The 18,294-nt window shown below is 37.1% G+C and overlaps 1 protein-coding gene across 1 annotated transcript in view; it reads left to right on the top strand.

Annotated features, from left to right (window-relative positions):
* Positions 1-18,294, top strand: part of LOC106873751 (uncharacterized) — a 524,930-nt gene that overhangs the window by 75,370 nt on the left and 431,266 nt on the right. Inside the window, exons 2-4 of the mRNA XM_089363355.1 lie at positions 8,817-8,948; positions 11,966-11,984; positions 12,807-12,963. Of these exons, the coding sequence (XP_089219481.1) occupies positions 8,817-8,948; positions 11,966-11,984; positions 12,807-12,963 (308 nt within the window). The remainder of the gene's footprint in view (positions 1-8,816; positions 8,949-11,965; positions 11,985-12,806; positions 12,964-18,294) is intronic.

The raw sequence follows: 18,294 nt of genomic DNA, 5'->3' as shown, positions 1-18,294 counted from the left end.
TGGACCTGCAATAGATAAAATAATTGTAGTTAAGTAAATGTGGTATAACAGTGGCTAGTCTTAATGTACCTGAAATAGATGAATTATTGGAGTTAAGTAAATAAATAAGGTATAACAGTGGGTTGTTCTTTAATGCCAGATGGGATGTTGATTGTTCTTTAGTGTAGAGGCATGTGAAAGTCATAATGTGGGCTTCTGGGGGAGTGTAGTGTAAACATCTCATAGTGTGGTGGATTTTAGGTACACTCACGTCCAAACTGTGATTTGACAGGGAAAAGTATGTTTTCAAACAGTGAAGATGTGGGGTAGTGAGGTATGGGACAAGTATGCACATGAAAAATGAAAAAATCGAAAAAAAAAAGATATAAAACAGGAAAATAAAAACAAGGAAAATAAGAAAAAAAAGGAAGTTTAATAAAAAATATAAAATTAATAAGATATAATGGTTTCTGTATCTGGATGCCCTTCTTCTAGCGAACCACTTAACAGCAAATACTTTTTATCATGACACCAGTGCTTGTGTGAGATCATCATCTAGCTTGCAAAACTACAAACTCAAAGTGAGTGTGGGCTCATGTATGAGCCCACACTCACTTTGAGATATTGGGTTCACATATGAGGGATGTTGGGTTCATGTATGAGTGATGGGGAAAGAGGAAATTTATTATTTTAAATAAAGGGTTAAAATGTGAAAGAAGGGGCTAGTGCAGAATAGGTTTCTGCTGTACAGGAGTTATATGGCTGCTCAAACTTTAGAAGAGAATATGGAGAGTAGGTGATTGGGGTGGAGCTGGAAAGTGATCAAAATGGTAATGAAGTGTCCATATGAACCCTTAAGATAGGAGGTGGATAGAAATGAATGGAGCAGAAAAACTGGGAATGTGGATAGGTTGTGGTTGCAAGAGTGAACAGATGAGTGGGTGAATAAAGAAGTGTTTAATGGATGATAAGGGAGATAGGGAAGAATAGGTAATAACTGTAGGGATTGGTAAGTTGAAACAAGGAAGTAGTGAATAGTTGACTAGGTGTAGGGAATTGACCAATGATGCATGCAAGTAATGAGTAGCAGAAGAGTAAAATAGTAATGATGGTTCAGTAGACAGAGGAAGGATGAAAGAAGATGAAGTAGGGAGAGGCAGTTATAGCATTTGGAGAGAGTGAGAGCTATATAGTGGCAGAGAAGGAGAGATCGTTTGTTGGTCTGGGGAATGGTAGGGTCAGTGTAAAATGTTGATAGAGAGGACAGTATTAAGAATGAAGCATGTATATCAAGTGAAGTGGTTTCATTAAAATCACTACATGTAATACATGTGTGTATGTGTACATGTATACATGAAATTATTTTGTTTTATAACTCCAACAAGTAGTAACCAGTCAAGATTGTTCCAAAATCTTGGCCTCAACATCATTGAGTTATCTCTCTTGCTGCACATGTATCCTCAACATAGCCAAATTGTATCACAAACACCATCACCTTCAGTGCCAGAAAATATTTCTGTTTCCAACAACTACCAACCCTCTACAAAATTTAAGTGATCCAAACTTATGCGGCTCCCACATCTAGAAGTATGCTGCAATTGCACACATTATCATCCTTTGGTTACATTGAAAGTCCACCTGACTAATTGGCATGAAGTTACTCACCAACATTCTCCCAATCTCTGGCTTAAATGTGCTGTGTCTGCTTTGCATTTTCTGCTGCTATAAAGTAGCTTCTCCTCAGAGTTGGTTGAGCTCATGTCATTCTTACTCAAGTTCTTGATGCACTTGTCTCTTCCCATCTTTTGTATATGTTCCCTCACCACAAGATCCACACTAATCAGTATACCAACTCCTTACTCTCCAGAACATTTTCTGCACTACACATATTCTTTTCAGGATTGAACATTAAAAAAAAAAAAACTTTGAGCCTAGGTAACGTGGTGGTGGAACAATGTGGTTGATCGGGCTATTAGTCAAAAGAAACAAGGCTTGGAAGGACTGGAAGAATGGAGGTAGCAGGGAATTGTATCAGACTGCCAGAAGGAAAGCTAGGAGACAGGTTTATTTAGCCAGAGGGGAAGCAGATAAGAAAAATTTTGCCAATGTTCTGCGCCCTGAGGACCAAAGACTTGAAGTATTTCGTGTTGCAAGACAGTGTGTGAGAGATAATCGTGATGTTGTAGGAGAGAAATGTGTCCACATGGATGATGGTTCACTTGCACTAAACAAGGCTGCAAAGAGAGAGGTTTGGAGATGCTACTATGAAAAGTTGCTCAATAAAGAGAATGAATGGGAGAGAGAGAGAGAGTCTGCCGAATGTCGACCCAACAGAAGGACCAGCTATCTGAATTGACAGTACCTCAGTAGATAAAGCAATCAAGAGTATGAAGACAGGGAAAGACCTCGGCCCATCAGGAATCACTGCAGAGATGCTCAAAATATCTGGCAGTGTCGGCTATAGCCTAGTCACCCATATTGTTAACCAGGTGATACACCAAGGAGTCATATCCAATGACTGGTGTAGCAGTACCATAGTCAACTGCTACAAAGGTAAAGGTGACGCTTTAGATACAAATAATTACAGAGGTATCAAGTTGTTGGATCAGGTAATGAAGGTTAAGGAGAGGGTCATAGCCCAACCAATTAGGGAGAGAGCCAGTCTAGATGAGATGCAGTTTGGGTTCGTTCCAGGGAAAAGCACCACTGATGCTATATTTCTGGTAAGAGAAATACCTAGCCAAAGGAGAAATACCTAACCAAAGATAAACCTCTGTACCTGGCTTTCGTTGACATGGAGAAAGCCTTTGATAAAGTCCTCCGATCCCTTATTTGGTGGTCAATGAGGAAACTAGGGATAGATGAATGGTTAGTGAGAGCTGTGCGAGCCATGTACAGGGACGCCGTCAGTAAGGTGAGGGTTGGCAATGAGCACAGTGAAGAATTCCAGGTAGAGGTAGGGGTCCACCAAGGTTCTGTCCTCAGCCCCCTCCTATTTATCATAGTCCTCCAGGCAATAACACAAGAATTCAAGACAGGATGCTCCTGGGAGCTCCTCTATGCTGATGACCTTGCTCTAATTGCTGAATCACTATCAGAACTAGAGGAGAGGTTTCAGGTGTGGAAGCAAGGATAAGAATCAAAGGGCTTTAGAGTCAGCCTAGCTAAAACCAAAGTCCTAATAAGTAGGAAGGTAGACAAACCACAAACCCCTTCAGGTAGATGGCCCTGCTCGATCTGTAGAAAAGGCATAGGTAGAAACTCTGTAAGATGTACCCAGTGCAAGCTATGGACACATAAGAGGTGCAGCAATATCAAAGGAAGGCTAGCTAAAAAGTTAATTTTTGTATGTGGCAGATGCTCAGGAGCAATAAACATTGAAAATGTGCAGAGAACAACTACCACATTCCAGGGAGAAAAACTAGAAGTGGTTGATAGCTTCCATTACCTAGGTGACTAAGTGAGTATTAGGGGAGGGTGTGCTGAAAGTGTAGCTACTAGAATAAGAAAAGCCTGGGCAAAGTTCAGAGAGCTCTTACCTCTGCTGGTGACAAAGGGCCTCTCGCTCAGAGTAAAAGGTAGACTGTATGACGCATGTGTGCAAACAGCCATGCTACATGGCAGTGAAACATGGGTCGTGACTGCTGAGGACATGCGTAAGCTTGCAAGGAAGCCAGTATGCTCCGCTGGATGTGTAATGTCAGTGTGCATACTCAACAGAGTGTAAGTATCCAGAGAGAAAAGTTGGACCTAAGAAGCATCAGTTGTGGTGTACAAGAGAGGCGATTGCACTGGTATGGTAATTTGGCAAGAATGGATGAGGATAGCTGTGTGAAAAAGTGCCACAGCCTAGCAGTTGAGGGAACCTGTGGAAGAGGTAGACCCAGGAAGACCTGGGATGAGGTAGTGAAGCACGACCTTCGAACATTAGGCCTCACTGAGGCAATGACTAGTGACTGAGACCTTTGGAAATATGCTGTGCATGAGAAGACCTGTCAAGACAAGTGAGACCATAATCCGTGGCCTTTACGAGGGGTGTAGCCAGCCCACTTATGTGTACCTTGTCATAAGTCCACGTTATGAAGTGGCATATACATTGAGTTCAAAGAAAGACATAGCAGTGTTGATGAGACATTTGAGGCTCATGGTGGACGTTCTTAGCATAGAAGACCTATTAGCTTCCATGGTTCAGTTGCAACAGCAACTACAGCAGCAACAAGAGCAGCAGCAACAGTTGCAACAGCAGCAGCAACAAGAACAACAAAAACAACTAAATCAACAGTTATTGGAATTATTGTTGCAGTCAAAAATCACTTCTGGTTCATTTTCGGCAGTTGTGGTTGCTTATTCAAGTTGAAGAATTCACGTATAATCCGAAAGAAGGATTATGTTTTCTGCCTACTTCAGAAGGTATGAAGGAATCTTCAAGGAAGAGTGTAAAAGATGGACAGACGAAAAGAAGGTTCCTCTTCTTTTAAGGAAATTATCAGCAGCAGAACAGGAAAAGTTTTGTAATTACATCATGCCGAGAAAGCCATCCAAATTTTGTTTCAAGGAAACAATTAAGCTATTATCTAAAATATTCTGTCTAAGAAGTTCACTATTTACTATTCGCTGGGAGTGTTTAAATTTGAAAAAAGAGAAATGGAAGATTTTGTCACGTATGTTGGAATTGCAAATTGAGAATGTGAAAGGTTTAAACTCGACAAATTAAGCCTGAACATGTTCAAATGTTTAATCTTCGTGCAAGGATTAACAGCAAATAAAGATGGAGAAATAAGGGCTCGAATATTGGCAAAACTAGAACAAGATTCAGAACTAACCCTACAGATAGCGGCTGAAGAATGCCAAAGAATTATAAGTCTACGACAGGACGCAGAAAAAATTGAAGAAGATTATTCAAATATGCATACATGTTGACCGGTAAAAGGTACGAAAAAAAGAAAAACAACAGTCAATACCCAAACCATGTTATGGGTGTGGAGAAATACATTTCAAAAGAAACTGTCCTTTTAAGAATCTAAAGTGTTTCGGATGTGGAAAAATTGGACTCAAGAATTCACATTGTTGGGTGAAACAGAAAAGTTTGAATGGAAAAATTCAAGAAGAAAAAGTATTAGAAAATTTATCTCCATAAAAACAAATAATGTGAATACAAGACTACAGATGGACAGAGGTAGTGACATCACAATAATTAACAAGGATACATGGAAAGAAATAGGAAGGCCTACATTGAAAAAATATGCGAAAATGGCGAGAGGCATCTCAGGAAAACAATTAGGATTTTTGGACAAAATGATTAGTGAGGTAACATTTCGTGGGAAAACTTTGAAAGCTAAAGTTTTTGTATCAAAAAATACGATGACCCTTTTTGACACAAACTGGATAGAATTGTTTAATTTATGGAACCTCCCCATAAATAATTTTTGCTATAATGTAAGCAATTATAACGCCTGTAAATAAGGCATTGGAAGATTTAAAAAAGAAATTGAAAAATGATTTTTCCTGATGTTTTTTTGGAAGAATTAGGTAGATGTACCAAGACAAAAGTAAAATTTGAAGTAAAAGAAAACACCATGCCGGTGGTTAGACTGAAGCAAGCTGTACCTTTCACAGCATTGAATCAAGTCAGTGAGGGATTAGATAGGCTAGAAAAGCCGGGAGTTATAGAAAAAGTTGACTATTCAGAATGGGCAGCACCAACTGTTTATGTAAAGAAAAACAATAACAAAATATGAGTATGCGCGGTCTTTTCAACAGGTTTGAATGAATGTTTAAGGACATACAATTATCCACTACCAAGCCCAGAGGAAAATTTTGCGAAATTCAAATGGAGGAAAATTTTTCTCAAATTGGACTTGTCAGTTTTACAGTTACAAGTCAAAGAAGAATGTTTGAAATTATTAATGATAAACACTCATAAAGGTTTATATAAATTCGATCGATTTCCTTTCGGGATAAAGGTGGCACCTAATATTTTCCAACTGGTGATGGGCATGATGCTTGCAGATATGGATTTTGCCGCAGAATATTTGGATGACATTCTCATAAAAAGTAAGTCTAGAGGCTAGCATGAGGAACATGTTAAAATGGTTTTTGAGAAGATAAAGGAGTATGGATTCAAACTTAGCAAGGAAAAATGTGAATATTTCATGCCAGAAATAAAGTATCTTGGGCAAGTTATCGATAAAAATGGTTACATGCCAGATCCTTTAAGATTGATGACAATAAAAATATCCTTACCCCCCCCCCCCCAAATATTACAACATTATTGTGTTCTTAGGGCTTGCGAACTATTACCAAACATAGATACCAGACATGCATGAACTAAGTGCATCCCTAAACAACCTAGTGAAAAAAGGTGTCAAAAAGGTATCAAAAAGTGTTTGAAGAAATTGAAAAAGTTTTAACATCAGAACTGTCATTATCAAATTTTAAAATAGTAGTAGTATCAGATGCTAGCGAAAGTAGTATAGGAGTGGTAATTTTACACAAGTATGAAAATAGTAGCATAAAACCCATTGCTCATGTTTCACATTCATTGTTGGCAGCTGAAAAAAAACTACAGCCAAATTGAGAAAATAATGGCTAATGCCTCATTAGCCATTATTTTTGTGGTGAAAAAATTTCACAAATTCATACATGGAAGGGAATTCAGTCTGAAAACAGATCACTGCCCATTATTCTCAATTTACGGATCAAAAAAGGGTATCCCCACACATACAGCCAACTGATTGCAGGACTGGGGGACGATCCTGCTAAATTATGATTTTAAGATGGAATTTCTACCATCAAAAAATTAGGACATGTGGATGGGCTGTCAAGATTGATTCCTAAATACGGTGAACCATTAGAGGACTTGGTAATAGCAGCATTAAAAGCCAAAATCCAAATAAAACATATACTCTGCAACATAGTATGTGAACTACCTGTCACTTCAGAAGAAATAAAAATTAAAGCAGAGAAGGAGACATTAATAATAAAAATGGAAAAAAATAGTGAAGTTTGAAACAAATACAAAACTCATGTAACCAAGTGTAACAGTTTTGAAATGGTATTCGATATGTGACAACATACTTCTGTATGCTCAGAGGGTTGTAATACCTGTTTCTTTGCATAAGAATTCGACATGGGACACCCTAGAATCATGAGAATGAAAGTATTGATGAAAAGCTATGTTTACTGGCCAAATATGGATCAGGATATTAAAAAAATTGCTGAAATCCTTCAGGGGTTGTATCCTGGCAGCAAAGGCATCACTTGTAAAAATTCAACCTTAGCCCAACAGTGACATACCTTGGTCAAGATTACACATAGACTTTGCTAGACCATTAAATGGAGTGTATTATCTAATAGTTGTGGATAGTTAAATGAAATGGCCAGAAATATGTAAATGTAGGAAGCCAACCACCAAAGTAACGATGGGATTTCTGGATGAACTTTTTGCATGATATGGCATCCCCAAACACTATTGTGTCTGATAATGGAACACAGGTATTGTCAAAAGAAATTAATAACTTTTGCAAAATGCATGCAATGGAGCATATTACTACTCTGCTGTACCATCTGAGATCGAATGGACTAGTGGAACGTTTCGTAGACATGTTTGAGTGCACTGAAAAAATCTAGAAATGAACTACTAGCCGATACTGCATTAACACAAGTCTACTGAATAACACCTATCTCTAACACCACATTAGCTATGTTGCTGGCTGAACTAATATTTTCCAGAAAGTCAGGTCAGTGTTTGACAAATTACTACTGGGAAGAAAAGAAAAAATGGAGAGAAACACTGAAAATAAGATGAAATACTTCAAAATTGGTGACAAGGTTTTTTTAAAAATATACAGAAATGGAAAGAAAAGTTGAGAAGAAGGTATAATAAGTAAACGTTTAGGAAAAATAACGCACATGGTAAAAGATCATACATGGGAACGCAAGTGACACCTAAACCAACTGGAAAAAAGGTTTATGGAAGAAAGAATATGACATGAAGAGCCAATGGAATTTCTTTGACATTTTTGATGTCCCAATACCTCAAAGAATAATCAAACCAACGATTACAGCGACTAGGAAAAGAAAGCAAACAGAACTTTTGCACGTAGATCCAAAACAAAAAAAAAATATTCCAATTTCCGGGGAATTGAAAAAAAAAGGTGGGGGAGAGGTGGTAATAAAAATAATAAATAAAGGAAAAATATTGACTTCCAACGAAGGTCAAGCTCAAAAAGGGGAGATGTAGTGAAATCCTGACACCGCTGTGGGATAGCAAGTCAACTGTCCAAACCTGTATAAAGGTGCATGCGCACTGTCAGTGGGGGACAGTGTGGTGTGCACAGGCGCTTTGTGAAGATAGTCATAGAAGTTGTTGAGAAGAGATATTGTTTGTTAGGTGTTGTTTCTGATTTATAAAGTGGCATATGCAGTGAGTTCAAAGAAGGACTTAACATTGTCACCGAGACACAACACTGTCCATCTTGTTTCTGGTGATTCTCTGTGTAATGAAATCAAGTTAGAAACAAATACTCTTATATTCTTGAATGCAAGAATTCTTCAATGTATCTAAGCCAAATATTAGCCATATACTTAATAAGGTTTATAGTTCAAGCATCAATGTTGGAGACAGTAATCTTCAAAAACTCATTGAATTGCCTTCTTTGCCAAGTATCTGTGTGTATGTGCGTGTGTGTGTGTGTGTATATTATCATTTATTTGTCTAGCTTGGTATTTTTTTTTTTATCAGCCATGAAGAAAAGCTTCAATTTTAAAAAGTATGTATTATATGCTTTGCTTTAGAAAACCAACCTTCTAATACATTTTGTATTTAATTTTTACAGGAGAAAAAAGGTAGTTCTTCATCTTTAGCTGGAGATACCAATAAACCTCGTCAAGTAACAGTGACTACTCCTGGCCAAAAAGGGGCAAAACCAACAGTACCATCCAAGCGGCCCTCAGTAAAGGCTGATTTGGTAAGTTCTGATACTTTCATACTTTCCTTGTTGATGTCCTTTAGTCATCATTAACTCTTTAGCATTTAAATTGACCATATCTGGCCAAAATAATCTGTTTTATCTTCAAACTGGCCAGATCCAGCCTCTCGCTTACCTTACAATATTATTCTGAAAGGAAACAATCACATCATTGAAAGCTCAAAGTTACCAGATAAGGTATGACAAATGGGAATAAGTATTACATTTGACAGGGAAATCTGAACACTGAAGGGTTGGTTAAACTGTTACTTTTTTAAAATGACATTTTCAAAATAAAGGAAAAACAAAAAGAAACAACATGGGTCACAACTTAGTTGGTAACAAAATATTTTTGTAATATTTGAAATGGTATACATTCTGGAGTTGCTCCTGTAAATTTTATAAAAATTTGAACAAAATTGAAGGTGGAGTGTTTAATAGTTTATGATATATTCTAATGTAATCAGCCGCACTAGTTAATCCAACAACCATAGGCTATCTCAGCAGTCCATGGACTAATTTCATGTATGATTAACAACTCCTGTGCATACATCACGTTTAAAATTTTAGCTTTTTATTGGTCTGCTAGAGTTAACTGAACATAGGAGTTTAATCTGAAGAACTGTAAAGAATAGAAATGAGTTGAGTACACTTCAAAAATATACTGTCAACCTTACTTTGCTAAAATCATATACAAATCTTGGATACAGTTCTGAGGAACTATTTAACTTCAGAAGTATACAAGTTATTCAGCATCAATCAAATTACTATATGAGAGACCCCGTTGAAACCATCTGAAGATTAACAAAGGCAAGGTACAGTTGTTAGGTCTCTCTAGAAAAAGATGGTCTCATGTTCTGTTTCTTGGCACAAACTGCCTCTTATTCACGCTAAACATAAGCTAAATTAATTTCACAAAAAAACTGACTAAGGTGGTGTCTGCTTTGATGTAGATACCATTATCCTTATTACTCACCTTTCTCAACTGGATATCAGCCCTTGTGTGAGAGGAAAACAATTAGCTTCATTTTATACTGTTCTTTTATTCTTTGTGATTTGTTTAGTGAATTTCTTGAAATTTTTTCTTCCTTCAATTTTTAAGCATCATGGCAACCTCATTTTATACTGTGTGCTTTATTTTTTATGTTTTATCAATTGGATTTCTTTTAATTCTTTTCTTTCTTCAATTTTTGAGTACCTTAGTAGTTAATACCTCAGTTGGTGAGTTAGAATAGGCTGATGTTATTATTTATTAATAGATAAAAGTGAGCTTGGAGAAAATAATTAGTGATATTTCTGTGTCATTTGTATTCATAAGTGATATTAGGATTTATTGATTTTAAGCAATAGGTGATCATGTAATTGATCATCTCATCAATGTTTCCATTAGTGATGTGAGCCCTACAAAACTTTTGAATACGAACCCAAAACCCATTAAGTAGTTTCTTCAACTTTTTCTTGAAAAACTGTTTGTCTAGAATGAGTGATCCCAAGGTATGCACATCATAAGGAGATGGACTTTCCCAGAATGCTTTTCCTGATTATAGTTGTGCAGCTTCTAAGTTAGAGTGACTACTAGAACATATATTCATTTCTGAGATATGAAACTGATGCACAAGAATTGATATTTTGTAAATATATGCGAAAATATTGAAACATAATCAACCCATCCATATTCATCCTACATGGGCAGGTGAAAGTGATACATCATCAGGCAAAAAGTCAACAACAACAATCAATACATCATATCATATCAGCAAGTTTCAGCCAAATTCTTGCAATTGTCATATTTTCATGATTTTTATTATAACTGCATTTCATTAAAATTTTTATAACTGCATTTCATTAAAATTTCTATTTTCCAACAATATTGGAAGAGAAAGCGCTGTGGGAATTTAAGAGTCAAACCATATTTCTCTTGAGCTCTTTCCAATGTTTTTGTATTCATTGACATTAACACTCACAAGATTTTGTGGCTCTTGCAATCATTCCATATTGATACAGCTAGTTCAGAAACTGAATCATTTATGTTACCTGTTTGCATCATCTTGTCTCATTCCCTACATGTACCCCACACTGACAACTTTGATATCTTTCTCACCTTCGACTTTGATATCTTTCTCACCTTCGACTTGGATATCTTTCTCACCTATCAAACAGTAACTGTACCCATAAAGTCTTTGCAACTACACAATGCACATCCATATACCATACAGCACTCCTGCACCCTATGGCAATTTAGGATAGCCACCTGGCTGGAACTCTACCAGTTTTGTCATCTACTGCAGCTGGCATATGTGCTTCAATCTTCAGCCATCATATACCACTGGACATGTAACTGAAACTGTCTGTTTAGGCATGCCCCACACCCAAGAAAAACTCAATACCTAAGTGGTTTTCTCATAGCTGTGTTAAAACTTTTCAGGCAAGTAAGAAAAACAAAGTGTACAACATCTCAAGGAACATCCACCTATAAAACAAGAGCAGCATTTTTCTAGCAAGAAACTTGCATGCAAGAACACATTATATTTGAATCCCAACAGATGAATTCATATGTTGCCTAGTCCTTAGAAAGTATCCTGCCATCCAAAGTACAATTAATTCTTATGATTCCTTGCCAAAAGGATATTTATCAACTTAACAGAATCTTCCTTCGCTCCACTTCACAATGAAAGTGATTCTTTGAGCATTATTCTTGTGGAGAACGATGCCAGCATGCTCTACAATGCAAAATATTTTACAATTCTCCAAATGTATTCCTGTCTGTGTCCAGTACCTTGCATTACACATCCTTATGCAAAAGTAGTTTTAGGCTTCCAACCTGCAAATCTATTGGAAAATGATCATCAAACATTTGTATATTTGTGTGTGTGTATATGTGTGTATCTATATATATTAGGTTGGAAAGAAAGTTCTGTTACATATTTTTGATGACATCACTTTGAGGGTACTTTTTCAATACTTAGTTATAAAGAACATTAATTTTTACAATCTAATGTTTTTTTCTTCTTTTGCAGATTACTTTATACTATAGTGGTTAAATTCATATTATTACTCTTTTAAAATGAGTTTAGAACAGACCCATATCAGACATTGCATGCTGTATGAATTCAAAAGGGGCTCTTCAGTAATGGAAGCAACAAAAATATTCTTTCTGTCTATGGAAATGAAGTGTTAAGTGTCTGGATATGCAATGATCGTTTAGCTGTTTTCAGTCGAAGTTTTCCTCTAACAGATTACCCTCAATCTGGATAGCCAATTCTGTAAAGATTGAGTTTCTGAAAACTGTAGGTGAGGAAAATTCAAAGCAAACTGTTCAACAGTTAGCAATACAGGTCAATTCGAGTCACTTTGATCATAAAACACCTTCATGAACTAGAAAAAATGTCTAAATTGGTGAGTGGGTCCCTCATCATTTCACTGCCTCCCACTTGAATCAAAGAACAGTCTTCTGCTTGTCTTAGAAGACTAGGCTTGCTACTGAACTTTTCCTGGGTAGAATCATAACAACTGATGAAACAGGGGTTCTGTAAAAAACATATCCAACCAAAACAATAGTGGTTAGCATCCACTGAAAAAGGAGAGTGCATCCTCAAGCCAGGACTACACGTGAAATGTTATGCTCTTTGTTTGGTGGGATATAAGGAGTGTTGTCTATCATGAAGTGTTAAACCAAAGTGAAGCAGATAATTCAGAGACGTTCTGTCATCATTTGAAAGCGCATTACACAAAAATTTGCAAACAGAGCACTCACCATTGATGAATTGTGAAGGGGCATGCCTCATCCACCTTCATCATCAAACGTTGCTCCATCAGACTATAGTCTTTTTCAGATTCTTGACATTATTTTGAAAAAAGGAGAGTTTATTATGATGAATTTAAAAAGGATATTGAGTGTTTCTTCCCTTTTAAAGCTGAAAAATTCTGTGCTGGAGGAATCACCAATTACCCAACTACATAGAATTGATATCAGTAACATGAGCAAAGAGAATCCAGATTATGAATTACGACCGAAGTATCTGTTTCGTTCCCCATTTTGAAATGCAAGAGAATATCTTTATAAACTTATATGTGTGTGTGTGTGTATGTGTGTATATATATATATATGTATGTATATGTGTATGTATATGTATGTATATGTGTATATATATGTAAGTATACGTGTATATATATATTTATGTATGTATATATGAGTATATATGTATGTATATATGAGTATATATATATATGTATGTCTATATGTGTATATATATCTATGTATATATATGTGTATGTTTGTATATGTGTGTATATATATATATATATATATATATATGTGTGTATATATATATGTGTATATATATATCTGTGTATATATATATCTATGTATATATATATATATATATGTATGTATATGTATATATATATCTATGTATGAATATATATATATATATATATATATATATATATATATATATATATATATATATATATATATATATAAATTTAAGGAATGGAGAAAACGCATGTTATAACTGCATACTTTATTCCGACATGTTTCGAAGAATTACAATTTATGCGATCCATAGGAATCGGCAATGTTAAAAATGTAAACTTCTCTTCAGGGAAATGCATGGGAATCATCTTAAACGTAAGACATTATGACCGAGTATGATAACTATAGTTGGATAATGTTATGACGTGATGATTCCCATGCATTTCCCTGAGGAGAAGTTTACATTTTTAACATCGCCGATTCCTATGGATCGCATAAATTGTAATTCTTCGAAACATTTGTCGGAATAAAGTATGCAGTTATAACATGCGTTTTCTCCATTCCTTAAATTTTTAAATATACTCAAATACCCAAAATATCAAGGAGTTTCTGCCTCACCAACAGGAATTACACCACAGTTATTTTGTGATCTTTGCTACCTTGGTTTCTATTAACCCATTTATTCTATCAGAATTATTATTTATTAGGATAGAATAAATACATTTAATTATATATATATATTAAAAAAAATTTTTTTCATTTATGGGTTTCAGCCAAGTGGCTAGGGTCATGCTGGAGCACCACCGTGACTTTCCGTCTTTATGCTGTGCTCTCTTCACGTTCCTTGCATGGCTCTTCTTCTCCACCTGATATAGTCCAATCAAGAGTTTTGATGGCACATCTGGTGTATAAGAGAATTTGACATCGCCTCCCTAAACTGTGTCTCATTTCGAGCTGTTGGTTCGTCTGGTATCGTGGAGAGGAAAGCATCGAGTTTTGTCTTGAAGACCTCTATATCCATGTCTTGCAGGTCTCTCAAATGTTTTGGCAGGGCATTAAAGAGCTGAGGTCCTCTGAAACCGAGGCTGTTGCAGTACCTCGTTCTTATGTGAGATGCAGTGGACGGTAACTTTGGTACCATGCAATGGCGACCTGTGCGGGCATTCTTGTAGTACTTGATACCAAAGTTTGGCACCAGTCCTTCCAGTATTTTCCATATGTATATTATTACATATCTCTCCCACCTGCGCTCCAGGGAGTAGAGACCTAGTGCCTTCAGTCGCTCCCTGTAGTTCATCTGTTGGACTGTGGCGATCTTTTTTGTATAGTGATGCTGAATTGCCTCGAGTTCTGCTGTCTGCTTGACACTGTGTGGTGACCACAACCGAGAGCAATAGTCTAGGCGGCTCAGAACAAATGTCTTCCATAGAGTCAACATGACTTTTTGATCCCTTGTTTGGATTGTCCTCAGTATCCACCCTGCCAGTTGTCTGCACTTTGCTGTCAACTTGACAATGTGCATGTGAAATGATGCATCACTACACATGTTGATGCCCAGGTCTCTTACTGTTTGTGGTTCTGAGATTGTAGTACCTCCAAGTCCTGTGTATGCCAGTTGGGAGGCACTTGTGGCCTTGTAGCGCAGTACTTGAAATTGTTTTTTGCATTGAACTGCATATTATTTTGCTCTGCGCACTTGTATATTGCATTTAGGTCATTCTGCAGTCTTATATCATCAGGATTCTTTATTGCCTGAGATAGTTTTGTGTCATCAGCGTAGCTAGTGACAGTGGCTCTCCGAGTGACCGTGGGCATGTCCAGAGGGGCCACTATGAACAGTAGTGGCCCCAGGACAGTTCCTTGCGGAACACCGCTCAATATTTGCGTTTCCCTAGATAGTTCTCCATTGGCTGCAACTGTCTGACTTCTACCATTCAGGAAGTCATGCAGCCATTCTCCTAATTTATCAGCTATGCCAAGGTTTCGCAGCTTGTGACATATCAAGCCATGATCAACTTTGTCACAGGCTTTTGCAAAGTCAAGATATATCACATCAACATTTGAATGGTCAAGTAGCTGCTTCAGGACCCAGTCATAATGCTGCAAGAGCTGTGTGAGGCAGCTTCTACCTGGACGGAAACCATGCTGGGTCTCATTCAGCAAGTCATTTTCTTCTAGGAACGCAATCAATCTCCTTCTGACAATTTGTTCCATGACTTTGCTAATATGTGAAGTGTAGTTCCCAGCCTCTGCTCTGCTTCCACCTTTATGGATAGGACATATGGTGCCTTCCTTCAGCATTTTGGGAAGTTTACCACTTGCAAGGAAACTCTGGAAGAGTATCCGGAGTGGTCCCGCTAATTCTTGTTTACACGACTTTAAGAGGACATCTGCGAAACCATCGGGACCAGTTGCTGAATTTGAGCTCATTTCATTTATTGCAGCTATTACATCTTCCTCTTCAATGTCAATGTAGGTAATGGAGGCAGTCTTTTTCTGCTGAGTGCTATTGTCAAAGAAATCAGCTGGGTTCTTTATCTGCATGTGACTCAGAGGAGAAGTGAATACACTCGTGAATTGTGCACTGAGCACTTCACTTATCCATGTGGGGTCTGTAGTCAGTGAGCCATTAGGCAGGAATAGGGGTCCTATTTTATACTGTGCTGTAACAGTCTCTTTTGCAAATCTATAGAAAGCCTTGGGGTTTGTTTTTATGCTTTCTACTGCTCTCTTCTCCTTCTCTGCTCTCTCCTTTTCATGGGAGAGTTTGATCTTGTTTTCTATTTCTAACACTGTTAGTTTTAATTTAATCCTTTTCCTATCCTCTATTTAACTGGTTGGAGACCTTTGATCTGTGTCTCATAAGGATTTTCCTGTCTCTAGGAATTCTATTGGCATGTTTGCTGGTCTTTCTTTTTGGCATGTATTTGGCGCATATGTCTTGTATGGTTGATATAAAATGACTTAGTTTGAGGTCATTGTCTTGTATAGAAAGGCTGTCATGCCAGTTTTGATTTCGTATCTCTTTATGAATTAACTTCCAGTTTATGTTTATTAGAAGTTGCTATAATAGATTCGAAGTTAGGAGTGGTTGAATACGACAGTTTCAAAGTGGATCTGTTGAATATAGAATGGTATTTATGTTGTCGGGGGAAGTTAGAATCAAGTATTTTAAAGAAAGATTTAGCTAAGTTCCTAGTGTTAAGTGAGAATGGGGGGGGGGGGGTATACCAAAGTATAGAGCGGCCACTGTTTTTTGGGGGGGTTCTGTGTATGTTGTAATCTAAGTATTTAGGTGGAGAACAGTTGTCTACATTTTTGGTGTAGCTAACTGTTTTATACATCTTAGATTTAGCCCTAGTGTTATAAGTGTGTTTGTGGGGTCTGTTGGAATATGTAGGTGGGTGGTTGGTTGCGGTTGTGATTAATGGTATGTCTTTGGGATGTGATTTGGGATATAAATTGTTTAAGTCTGGTGTTATGGATATATTGTATTTGTTGGGAGAAACCACTAGCCACGAGAGCTTGATTGTAGTATGGAGCGTGATTGTTAAAGATTTCTTCGGAAGAAGATAGATCAGATATGCAGGTTGAGATACCCATGATTATGTTATCGAAAGTAGATCTGTGGTGATTAGAGCGAATATTGAGTTATTTTAGGTACTGGTTAGGTTTATGATAGAGGGAGTGTTGCGAGTTTGATAGGTTTAGAGTGACGTCTAGAAAGTTAGCCGTTTTATACGCGTTTTCAAATGTGATTGATAGATTCATATTAGAGAAGAATTTGTGTAGATCCTTTTTTAGTCCTTTCCATAGAAGATTTATTAATAGCCTTGGTAATGAATAAAGCATCATCCCTATATAGACCACCACGGATATTAGGGGAATGTGATCGCAATTGGTTGATGTATATATAATCCAACTAAATCTGTGGCCTGAGCGGAATCAGAAAATCCCATGGTTATATCAAATAATATATAAATGCACTGTAAGAAATCTATTACATAATTCTACAGCTACATACATAGGTGCAACTAAAAACCTCAAACAACGCTACGCAGCCCATTTGCACTCTTTTAGATATGACAAACACAGTAAATCTACAACACTAGCCAACCACATTCATCACCTCAAAAGCACAAATACCCAGTATACTTTAAAATGGTCCATCCTGGACTTCGGAATTCCATACCAGGGCCAGCGCTCTAATTGCAAGCTCTGCTTAAAGGAGGCGTTCCATATTTTAAAATACAATTCTCCCACTCTACTTAATCGATATAATGAAGCATTTAGCACCTGCAATCACCGTTTTTTCCATACATTTAAATTCTACCACAGACACAAATGCACAAATGACCACACAAATCCCTATAGGCAACCTATTCGACCTAGCAAAATGGTCCCCCTTATACCATCTTTAGAATAGATTTATTTCTTGTTTGATCTTATCACTACTTAATGTATTTTTTCCTAATTTACTTCCTTTACTCTTCCTTGCCAATAACACCACCACCGCCTGCAGGCTCCTTGTTGATAACCACAATCAACTCTAGTAGCATCTGATCCCCCTTCTACCATCTGTAAATTAGGTTTAGCTCTATTTTTAGAACATGTTACTACTAATTTTTTCTCTCTCTCCTTTTCTCCTTTAATTCTGTTTTTAGAATGTCACCCATAGCCTCTCCACTTATAGCCTACCTCTCCATACTACCTTCTCGCATTCCTTCTTCCTTACTAAACCTTTACCTCTACCCCCTCTTCCTCCTTTACTCCCTATACTTATTCTCTCTGTCCAGTCAGATTAACTGACCATAAAACCTGTCACTACTATTCCCCACCTGATTTACTTCTCTCTCCCCTCCCCTTTCCTTTCTGTCTTAAGACTTGACCTATTTACCCTACACACATCTCTCACTTGATTTGGGATATCCTTTAAGCAAACCACATGCAGTATTCTCAGGACATATATCTACCTTTGCGTCAACAATTATCTCCGGAAAATACCCACAAGGATTATTTGCATGGATACTTACTACTGGAATGAAGCTACACTCCAAGTACTGTTTTTTTCTTTCTTTTTTCAGCGTATCA

The sequence above is a fragment of the Octopus bimaculoides genome, chromosome 15 (assembly GCF_046866305.1).
Source record: "Octopus bimaculoides isolate indiv1 chromosome 15, ASM4686630v1, whole genome shotgun sequence".
NCBI lineage: Eukaryota > Metazoa > Mollusca > Cephalopoda > Octopoda > Octopodidae > Octopus > Octopus bimaculoides.
This window is presented reverse-complemented; position numbering and strand designations above follow the sequence as displayed.